The sequence below is a fragment of the Cyprinus carpio genome, chromosome B3, assembly GCF_018340385.1.
Source record: "Cyprinus carpio isolate SPL01 chromosome B3, ASM1834038v1, whole genome shotgun sequence".
NCBI lineage: Eukaryota > Metazoa > Chordata > Actinopteri > Cypriniformes > Cyprinidae > Cyprinus > Cyprinus carpio.
The window spans coordinates 15,861,521-15,873,722 of record NC_056599.1 but is presented as its reverse complement, the minus strand read 5'-3'; the positions used below and the strand labels follow the sequence as shown (position 1 = coordinate 15,873,722).

The following is a 12,202-nucleotide window of genomic DNA, read 5'->3' as shown; positions in this document are numbered from 1 at the left end:
CACTCAACAGACAACATCAGAGGCGTCTTACCTGGGCGAAGGAGAAGAAGAACTGGACTGTTGCCCAGTGGTCCAAAGTCCTCTTTTCAGATGAGAGCAAGTTTTGTATTTCATTTGGAAACCAAGGTCCTAGAGTCTGGAGGAAGGGTGGAGAAGCTCATAGCCCAATTTGCTTGAAGTCCAGTGTTAAGTTTCCACAGTCTGTGATGATTTGGGGTGCAGTGTCATCTGCTGGTGTTAGTCCACTGTGTTTTTTGAAAACCAAAGTCACTGCACCCATTTACCAAGAAATTTTGGAGCACTTCATGCTTCCTTCTGCTGACCAGCTTTTTGAAGATGCTGATTTCATTTTCCAGCAGGATTTGGCACCAGCCCACACTGCCAAAAGCACCAAAAGCTGGTCAAATGACCATGGTGTTGGTGTGCTTGACTGGCCAGCAAACTCTCCAGACCTGAAGGTTCTCTATGGGCTATTGTCAAGAGGAAAATGAGAAACAAGAGACCAAAAAATGCAGATGAGCTGAAGGCCACTGTCAAAGAAACCTGGGCTTCCATACCACCTCAGCAGTGCCACAAACTGACCACCTCCATGCCACGCTGAATTGAGGCAGTTATTAAAGCAAAAGGAGCCACTACCAAGTATTGAGTACATGTACAGTAAATTAACATACTTTCCAGAAGGCCAACAATTCACTAAAAATGTTTTTTTATTGGTCTTATTAATTATTCAAATCTGCTCACACAAAGAAAAAAACAGACTTAAATAAATTGTGAGCCAAAATCATCACAATTAAAAGAACCAAAGACTTAAACTACTTCAGTTTGTGTGCACTGAATTTATTTAATACACAAGTTTCACAATTTGAGTTGAATTACTTAAAGAAATTCACTTTTCCACAACATTCTAATTTATTGAGATGCACCTGTATAACTTTATATATAAATCTTATAATTTCAAATGGGAGAGGAGTGTCAGTTTTTCCGGGTGTGAAGATTTAAGGTTCAATGGCAGGAGTGTCAGCACTTGTTTTGTTCAACACACAACAGCATTTTCTAGCCACAGAAGGTGTGTCGCACAGTTTCTCTTAGCAATATGTGCCTAAAATAATGCACATAGGAACTGTAAAGTGCAAATATGCTAGCTATTCGCTGTGGTATGTTAAAACTTTGTTGGTGACAACACAGCTTTTGTCTCTGTAGGGAATACAATTTGGTCTTGAAGCCTTGCTTTACACCTGTTTCTCTTGTAGATAAAAATTACACTTGTTGTCATTAGACAGATTACTTATCCTCTCTTTTTTTAGGTCAAAGAAAAACATTTACAATCAATGAAAATGCTGTTTTCAGTAAGAGACCAAGAAAGGACATTACTAAAAAAGTTATGTTTTAGTTTGGCTAAAGCAGTAACTCATTATGTAAATGCTTTAGTGCGACTGAAATCATTCAGTTTGTGAAGTTGAGATAATATGATTGTTGCTTGTCTTTACCCAGCATGTATACAAATTGGACTAGAATTTAACTCATCGTTGTGTGTTTGCTTTGAAAGACAAAGGTGATGTGCAATATGTATTTCAACCACACTTCCTATTTTTCTACATTTATTCACCTTGTGAAGTTTTTCTAGCAAGAAAGTGCATTGTCCACTGTCAGTAACAATACACGAATCAATAGTGATGCATGATGCACCACTCACACCGAAGTCCCTTGCATGAAAGTTTGCTTTAAATACTTGAATCAGATGTGAAATCTGTGTGGGGAAATGTTTTGCCCTTACTTGAAAATCCTGTTCATGTGGATTCCTATTGGTGAGCAATGACAAATAGCAATGGAAAAATGTCACCATATCATTAGTGTTTTATTGCATAAAATGCAGCTTTGGTGAGAGGCTGAGAAAGGTCATTACATGCACTTTGACAGTTAGATTTCAGTCAAACTAAAGCAATAATTTGTCATGTAAATGCTTTAGTCTGACTGATACTGTAACAATTGGATGATTCAGTTCATGAAGTCGGACTAGATAATGTGAGTGTAGCTCAACTTTGTCCAGCATGTATACACATATATCTTATTGCAGTTGGCTTGGCCATTGTGTATTTGCTTCGAATAGACAGAAATGCCATGCAACATGCATTTAATCTTTGAAAGTCAATCACTTGGCAGACAGATGATGATTATAACTGCGAATGTAAACATACTTATTGACCCAGTGATAATCACTTCCTACTTTTCCACATTATTAACCTTAGAAAAAATTTGCCAGCAAAAAGGTCCATTGTCAGTAGTGTAGTGACGTGTAAAGCACCCAGTGATGGGGAGGAACTAGTTACGGTGTTACATAATTTAATTACAAAATAAATGTAACTGTAATGTGTTACAGTTACTGAGAAAAAAATTGTAAATTAGTTACTTATAAAAATGTTAATAATTTGAATGGGGGTTACATCTGAATATCTTCACACACACACATACAGATTTAATTGATTTATTTCCCAAATTGCATTGACTGCTCTAAAATATAAGACACCAATATGTCAGGAGTTTAGGACACAAAAAAGGACACATGCTTTTTTCGATAACTGTTTTATTTCCTGTTTGGGTTTTTTTATGCTTTTTTTTTAAGACTAACTGTTTTTTCCCCAAGCCATTGTTAGATGTTTCCTGTCATAGCTATGCAAAGATTTGATTTCAAAAACAGTATCATAGCTATTAATCTATTTTTTGTTATGATTATGACTGCATATCTGTATTTAACCTCAGAATGATCTAAAAGAGGTGCTGAAGTTTGATTTTGTGGTGGCTATGCTTTAAAATTAAATAAGTATCAAAAAAATAAATCCAATATAATCAGTTACATTACTCAAATAAAGTAACTGGAATAGTTACCCTACTTATTACATTTTAAATAGGGTAACTTGTAATCTGTAGCCTATTACATTTCTAAAGTAACCTTCCAAACACTGGAAGCACTGCTCACACAGAATTCACTTTCATCCTAAGCTGCATTTTGTTGGTCAACACAAATTTGAGTGAAAAACTTGAACCTATGCCCTTAGACACAAAATTCCCAATCGTGTGATTTTCTATTGAAATGACTATATATATCGCCCACAGATTTTCACAGAGCAACTGTAAATTTTTGTAACATTATTTTATGCATACAAGTAGAAGTTTCTATACCACAAACTAAAGACTTCTATATAACTGTGTGTTCTAGGTGTTTTTGCTACATGGTAGTACCACATTTGGACGCTGTTGGGGTCGGGAACTCTTTTGGGCATGCAGAGTGAGTCCAGAGAATAGCTGAATCCTCCCTGAGACTGTGGACAAAGCAGGAAGCCAAGGCTCAGTGAGTTTGTAAACCTCCCAAAGACCCTCTGACACAAAAAACTGCTGTGTTGCAGCAATCCTGTTATGACCCAGCCAGAGTTCAGCAAACCAGACTGGCCATGGTCTCAAATCCCCAGCAGAAAATCTCAACAGAGCAATGATTATCAGCCGCCGTTGGCTAATCACTCTATTCATCCCTTCAGAAATTGCTTTTGTTTTTGTCATCGTAGAATGTCATAAGCCTGGAAATCTGATTGGAAAATGTACAGCTGAAAGCAGCTAAGTTCAACATGTATGTGTAAAAGTGCAATGGAGTGGCATTGTCACATACAATCACACCCAGGTCAAGAATGAGACTGAGAAGGAACCTGCTCGGCTGGGTCAAACATTGCAGACACACCTACATTCTAGAACGGGGAAGGTCTGTTTAAACCAGCCAATCCTGCTTGGCCCCAGCCATTTATTTTAATTAAAGAGAGTGTTAAACGTGCTTTATAGAGTTTTGTGACTATTATGCTGTGTTGAAAACATTACTTTAGGGAATCTGTTGTCAAAAGCTATGATTCTTCTCTGCTTGCTTAAGACAGAAAAGGAACATTGCTTTACAGATAAGGAGGAATGTTGACAGAGTGATTGTGAACGCACAGTAATGTACACTGATCTACTATACGATCTGAAACATGCTGCCACACCCATCATGTCACTCTTTCTGTCACTTTACACCTCACATCATGATCTCATTCAAAGTATGTCAAGCATTGTAGTTACCAAGGCACTGAACTCCATGAAGTGACTCTTTATTTTTGTCTTTCTTAGGCAGGATGTCATGAAGGCTTGCTCTCAAATTGAACACGGACCTGAAATGATGCACACTTGGATTAAAAGCAGAGTGTAGATATACTGATTAAATGCCAGATATCTATAACTTGTGAAACACATTTTAAATACTGTGCAGAAGCATACATGCACTGATGTCTCACTAAAGCAGCAATAGCTTATAGATGCGCGCTTCTCTGCGCGTTACCAAACTTCACCACTAGGGGGAGCAGCATAGTTTGGAAAGGTATTTCAGGTAGCCTATCTAAATTTTGTTTATAATCATTTAGAATATAAACAAAATAGAAGATAAAATGTGTTTTTGCAGATAAAGATACAAATATCTGTGATAATTATTAATCATATTCTGAGATAAATTCTGACGACCAGGCTATTTAGAATTTTGACATGAAAGAATTGGCTCAAATACAACAAATGCAATCTCTTTTACATAGTAAATATAAGTGCAACAAATTTGATCTCTTATGTTTTTTTTTAACCGTAGTAACCATAGTTAATAAAATGGTGTTAACTTACTATTAGTCACACACAGGCAGATTCAACACCCTCCTTGTAGTGTAAAGTTGCTATACATGGTTAAAAAATGCAAGAAAGGTAAGACCAATCAGAATTCAGTATGCAAATAGATGTGAGAAAGAACACAGAGCAGGATTCTGTATGCAAATATTATGTTGATTTGGAATGTTAAACATTCTTTCAAGTGAAAAGGAGAATTTTATATATGTGATCCATAAAACCAGTCATAAGGGTCTTTTTTAATTGATATGTATACATCATCTGAAAGCTGAATAAATGAGCTTCCCATTAATGTATGGTTTGTTAGGATAGGACAATATTTGGCCGATATAATACTATTTGAAAATCTGGAATCTGAGGGTGCAAAAAAAAAATTTTTTTTTTTTTAATTAGAGAATCGCCCCTAAAGTTGCCAAAACGAAGCTCTTAACAATTTATATTACTAATCAAAAATTAAGTTTAGATATATTTACGGTAATAAATTTACAAAATATCTTCATGGAACATGATCTTTACTTAATATCCTAATGATTTTTGACATAAAAGAAAAATCATTAATTTTGACCCATACAATGTATTGTTGGCTATTGCTACAAATATAACTGTGATACTTAGGACTGGTTTTGTGCTCCAGGGTCACATATTGTTAATCACATTTACAAAGGTCACCAAGTTTACCAAACTGAAATGTCCTCAAAAAGTTAAATAATTGAATATTAGAAGTTTGTCTGTATGCATTATTGCCATTAACTATGCTTCTTTACACTAGTTACACTATGAGTCCTGTCCTTTATTAACTTATGATTTTACATTAACCACAATAGGCCTAACAATAGTATTTTTCGACAAAGTGTGATTATCATGGTAAATGTGTGATTAAAGTAATTATAAACAGTGACAGTTTATGCACTAAAAGAATAAATGTAGACACAGGTTTGGATTTAGTTTACAGTATGAGGCTACAGGGACAGATATTTGGTGTTACAAACAAATGTCTATGTGAGGAAATTGGAAACTCCCCTGGTGTTTTGGCTGCAGTGCAGCAGATCTCCTAGGACAGGTCAAAAGCCGCACTATTAATCTCAGTTACCTGAAGCTGAACACGGTCACATGGCTTCACCTCAGTCTAACTGCACACTTACAAACTACAATTGTCTCTATATATTCATCCATGCCTCAAATTTTAGTTACCTATCTATCTCAGCAACAAGCTTATATATGATGCCCTAAAATGCTCTCTAGGTAGACAGCTCATGGTTTTTGAGAGGCAATCAGTGAATCTGATACTCACACATCTCAGTATATACAGACGTTGACAGTACCTGGTACCTAGGAAAAGTCAAAGTAATGTGACCAGAGGGCTGTCGACAAGATGTAGATGTTTGTCTAACAGACGGCCAGGTCAGCATGAAACCCACGTGTCTTACAGATTAGAAACGGGCATAGCCGAGTCTCTCTCTCGCCTGGCGGTTGCTGTATCATTGATTTAATGCTGAATGAACGCTGACTCTTGAGCGAGGCTGCGAACCACGAGCATGACATGAAATCGCGGTGATGTGTCTGGTGCTAATATTTGGAGGCAGCATTTAATTCCGTTTCCAGAGCAGACTATTTTTAACCTTAACGTTTCTGTTGGATGCGATGTCCTATCTGAACCCCCGGGGAAGAGAGCTCGAGCGTTTTGATGGACTTTCGCTCATTTACTGGTAAGAACTGAATATGTTTGTAGAGTTGTGCATGCCGTCTGTTTATTTTTCTTTGTAATTTCATGCATTAAATTGACTGTAAACAGTAATATTCATATAAAGTCTCAAACTGTATATGTAACAAGTAGCCTAAAGATCAGCGTTATTAATGTTCGAGCATGAAGTAGGCTACTGTTCACATAATGTTCTTAGAGAGGTGCTGCTACTCCAGAGAGAACAGGTATCCCGAGTTTATTGTGGCATTGGCAATTTTTGAGAAATGATAAATGAAAGAAAGAGTCGCTTCAAAAACTGAGACGTCAAGTTCGCACGCAATAAAAGCTTGTAATTATTCAACCAAAAAGTACAACTGACCAAAAAATAAGAAAAAAACAACACAAAACAAAAACCCTTTGTCATTTTCGTTTATAAAGAGCGCGTTTATATATATATATAGGACTATATATATGTGTGTGTGTGTTCTTGCCATCAAAAATCCCTTGTGCTTGCAATATCAAAAATCCCTTGTGCTTGCAATATATATTGCAAGCACAAGGGATTTTTGATGGCATGAACCCCAAATATGATGATTCCCCCGCCTATATAAAGGGCATAGCCTAATCATATTTTCATAAAGACTTACATTTACTGAAAAGTCAAGTATTAAGCCTGATATAATATAGTCAATATTATTGTTTTCGAAAATTAAATAATTTTTGTAAATAACTTATGTTGTCTGTATATTAATTTTCAGTAGCCTATATTAAAGGAATTATTTAATATCTGGAGAATATTTACTTTCTATAATTTCTACCCACTATTAGAGTAAAATGTTGAAACCTTTGAAAAAGACGTGTTTTCAAAGTACTTCAGATGACTTTTCAAAGTAGGTTTTCAAATAGGCTACTTAGTATTAAAAATGGAGGCTGCTATATGAATAAAAGAGTTTATAGTGATTAAAAGTGATTTAACCTAATGATTTCAACCAGTATTTTGAAAGCACAATACATTCTGCTAATGTATTAAACATGTTTCATCAAAATCTTAACCTAATTTTTTTCTCTCTCAGCATTTCTGTGGATGCCTAAGCACCCCTTTGCGCACCCCCCATCCTTATTTTACACTGTTTTAAGTACAATATGGCAGAGATTTTTTTGTTTGTTTACATCTAAAGGCATTACTCAAATGTAGATAAGGTGTGCATTTAAGGTGAGTAAGGTGAACAGGCAATCTGTCACCTTCTGAAGGGTTTTAACACAGCGTACGGTTGCCAGCAGCCTTTAAATAAATATGGAAATCAATGAGTGCATGTGACTGACATGTGGAAGCATTTCTGTGATTGTTTTTGAATATTTTACTGATGGCACATTTATTTTATAGCCTTAAAAGATAAGAATAGCTAACAGTGTGTGTACCTGAGAATGAATATGCCCGGTGACGTGCTAAATTTAGAGTTTGGTGACCGGGACTTGAATAGACTATTGGGAAGAATAGGAGACTTAGAGAAGTGATGCCGTCCCATGACCTGAAGAGACAGTCTAAACATCACAGCAGGTCACCGGAATGGTGGATATTTACTCAGTTTATACAAATGCACATGTCTAGACAAATCCAAACATTTTTAACAGCACTGTGAGCACTGTGAGGTCTGTAGAGCTGTGTTGCTTTTAACATTATAATATCTTTAAAATATAACAAAAGCTGCATGATATTATAATGCTGTGCAATGTCTTGTGTAATTAAATCTGTCTTTTCATGTTTAAATCTGGTTCCAGTTTGCCTCAAGATGCTTAGGTTTCATTAGGCTTTTTTTTTTTTTTGTCTTTTAATGTTGTTTAATTGGACATGTACTTCAACTTCATAGTGTTGGAGAATTGTAACTTTTTATCACCTTCATTATCATTTTATCACATTAATATCAATAACTCAATATCAATTAATGTTATTTATTCTATTCTAAAATAGAAAATTAAGGAAACGTGCATATTGCATGTACTTGAGAATATGTGTAGGAGTAAATCATTGATCTGATCATGGAGACAGTGTCTGTATCTCAGCCTTGTGAGCTCTGTGTTCAAATAATACAAAATTAACTTATTCTCTGAAAGATACTGTTTGATTGACGCTGTAGTCAATCATCTCTACAGCCAAACACACCTGTGATGCTTGTGCTGGAAATAGCAAAACATATTAACATTTTAATAGTGACTTGACAAATAGTGACTTTATTTACCATTATTTTTACCTTTAGTCAGTGCATGTGGTTTTGGACCTGTATAAAGTTTTTCAGGAAAGGGCTCCTCTACCGCAGGGGTGTCCAATCCAGTCTTGCTCCTGGAGGACCCGTGTCCTGCAGAGTTTAACTTCATCTCAGTTAAACACAGCTAATCAGTTTCTTAATGGGCATACTAGAAACCTCCATTGAGGCAAGTGTTGAGGCAAGCTGGAGCTAGACTCTGCAGGACAGTAGCCCTTAAGGACCGAGTTTGGAGACACCTGCTCTACCATGAAGCATCAGTTTTTGTGTGTGTGTGTGATGCATCAGTCTGTCACTGTTATCTGAATATCTGTGGATTAAATACTTGACAGCATTATACACCAAAAAAAAAAAAATTATTTGATTTAGTTGAAAAATGTTCTTTTTAAATCTGTTAAAAAAATATATATATATAAATAAATAAATGAAATGATAGTGTATAGCACACCATGAGCCTGCTACACGGCTAATGAGTTGAATCAAAAGTAACATTTGTGTTGAATGCAACCTTTTTTCTCTGGATTATAGAACAGACACAGTCAGCTGAGACATAAAATGATATGTTTTTAAGACATTGTTTTTATACTACGTTAAAACTGATAAATCTTTATCTGCATTTTGCCTTTTTATTGATTTTTTTCCCCATGTTTTTGGTAGTAGCTATGAATCAACATCACATTTTTGCTGACTTAGCTGATTTTTTTTTTCTTTTTTCTTTTTTCTCGGCATTGCCTAATAATGAGGTCTTGTCAACCGGTTTGTGGTGTCAGCTTTGTTGTAATTCATTGATTTCTCTGCGTTTTGCTACACTGTTGTTAGAGATTTATTAAAAAGGCATGTTTTTACATTAGTTGACCTGCCAGTAGAACAAAGATTTAGTGTTAGTGTTTAGCATATCTAATTACCAGGAAAAAGTATATTATTATTATTACATTTCTAAACATATATTTATAATTATATACCTATATTCACAGTTATACACCTTTATTGTTGTTAAAGAAGTTTGAATTTATTCATCTGTTGTATTTTTGTCAGATCAAAATATATTGTGATTTTTTTCTCCTCTCTGCTTTCAGCAAAAATTAGACCATTACTAGACTTATTGGACCAAAATCATCTCATTAAATTGCAATCTCATTCCTTCCGTAATATGAGAAAAACAATTCCAGCAATCCCTTCATGATTGTTCATCCCATTCAGTCTTGTTTTATGCTGACAGCATCAAGCCTGATTAAAAGTGGATGATATGTGTTTCTGTTTGTTACCTACGGAGGGCAGTCATGGGCCCAGAATGCAGCAGCTAGTAAACAGGTCAGACTGGCCCGTCAGACTGTTTCAGATTAACCCATTTCACCACACTCGGTGGTCCAGCATGGAAACTTGGCACCTGAGTAAAGCTGCCACCCTCATTTCCCATTCTTCATTACTGCAATGGGTGGCACGTTTACTGAGCTTTGCCTTGACGAAAAACAAGAAGCGGGACTGGCCAAAAACTGACATAGTGCGTCTCCACCTCTCCGCTGTTATGATTTCTCAATGTGGACTGGATTATCCCATAATCTGATAACAACCCACTGTGCAGATTTGGTGATTAAAGTTCTGATGCAATGGGATGTTGCCATGGCTGCTGGAAGGAAAAGGGATAGTATGCATGCGTGTAATTGTGGTCCATGCTAGTGTAGCTTGTGTTTAGGTGTGTGCATGTATTTGCAGTCAGAGAAACTAAAAGATTTTTTACATACATATTTTTGAGAACATTTCTGTGTTCTCAGGGTGTCTAATTGTCTTATTAAATATATAATTTGATGTTTAAACTTTGCTTGAACAAATATTTCAAATATTGAGATTTTTTCAGACTAAAAATGTAAAAGAATTTCAGTAAACTAAATAATAATTTATAAATTTAACAAATTTGAATTTAATAACTACAATCTAAAATAAAGATTGAAAGTTATTAGCAAAGCTATGTATTAAATCGAAGAATATTTATTTCTTCGTTTATGTGTATTAGAAATTGGTACCCTTTTTTTAATTCATTCAGAAATAGGCATGAATTCTGACAAAATATATTTTTTTGCAAACACCATGTTTATATTATGTATGTCTTTTGTTTTTTAAGGGCTCTTGAAAGTGTAAAATGGATTTATATTTTTCAGTTCACAGCTCAGGATTTTGAGACTGTGTGTGTTCTTGTGATGTCGTTAGTTAATTAGTTTTGTCATGACATCAGTTCCCCTCCAGCATAATTAGTCACATGGCATTTACAGCTCAGGTGATTGGCTCAAATCCGTTGTTTAGAAATGAATGACAAAGAGCAAAGATGGCAGCTATATTATTAAAATGAGTGCGGTTTCATGTTATTTGGGAGACTAGTTAGAAAATTTTTTTTTTTTTTTTTTTTTAAAGCATTGAAACTATTACAGGTTAAATCAAAAAGTCAATTATTTGCTAAAAAAATGCATTATTTTAATAGCAATTATGGATTTGTCAAAGATTTCAACACAAACCATCATCATTTAAGCCTAAAACAAGTATATGATTTTCATGTTACTTGTTTGTTAAATTTCACCCATCCATATATGTGTGTATCGCACAATGGATAATTACAGTATATTAGTTTACGGTCCCTGAAGTTTTAATTCATATGAACAGACTGAAGATGGAGAACAATCTTTTCTCCTAAGACATCCATTTCAGATAAGCGTAATATATACTAAAGAATTAGAATCACAATAAAAACTCACTCTATGTCAATAAATGCATGATATAGATAGATGGCCCATATAAATTCACATTCTCTGAATGCATCATGAGAAATCACATGGACAGACAATCTGTCATGAATCATCGTTCACAGGATTTACAGCTTCAGCGGTTTAAGAGGGTTGAAGGGCTGTTGGCTTTCTGAGATTCTTGAGTGGTGAGATATATGATGCTTTGGAGCAAGAGATACTGGTACAAATATTTATATATACATTTAATAATTTATTTATTTAATAGTTCCCTTTATCCTTGGCTTTAATGAAAAAAATCTACAGCACAGTGTAAGTACTGCAACTTCAACATATATGAACATTATACTCATTTTTTTCTTTTGATGAATAGATCTAATTTTGTTATCAAACCTGTTACAGCATGTTGCACCACACAGTAGAGTCAGTGCCTGTGTGAGTTTGTGGATCAGGGGTGGTTGGAGGGTGAAGATTATGAAAGACATAAATGGAATACATACATAAATATTTTGTGTCCTATGACTAACTGATGATTTTGGCTTATTTTTTAGGTAGGATTTTTCAGAACGTTATCCGGGACATTTGAATAGCTCATCTCAGATTGTCTTCTAGCACATAGTCTAATGCTAAGCCTTGCAGTGCTAAATATCTGCCGTTCTGCAAGAGCTTTATGTTCTGCCATTCTCAGGCAGATTCTTGAATAAAGAACAGCTGCCTCCTGTATCTCAGAGGCTGCCCTCAAAGACTATTTATAGACTTGTAGTATCAGGCTTTATAAATGTAGGCACAGTCACTGTTTAGAGCAAATGAGATGAAAAGTCCTGTACTTCTGTCATCACAGAACAACT

At 35.2% G+C, this 12,202-nt stretch overlaps 1 protein-coding gene across 3 annotated transcripts in view; it reads left to right on the top strand.

The window, feature by feature from the left end:
- The first annotated feature begins 3,235 nt into the window (after window positions 1-3,235).
- Window positions 3,236-12,202, top strand: part of LOC109101474 (syntaxin-binding protein 4-like) — a 46,514-nt gene continuing 37,547 nt past the window's right edge. The window contains exon 1 of one of the 3 annotated variants that reach the window (XM_042719889.1): window positions 3,236-3,346. Coding sequence is in view for 2 of the 3 variants with exons in the window: in XM_042719888.1 (XP_042575822.1) it covers window positions 6,322-6,386 (65 nt within the window). In the remaining variant the exon portion in view is untranslated. Of the gene's footprint in view, window positions 3,347-5,774; window positions 6,387-12,202 lie in introns of those variants that run through there. The other 2 variants (XM_042719888.1, XM_042719886.1) reach the window with 2 other exon arrangements.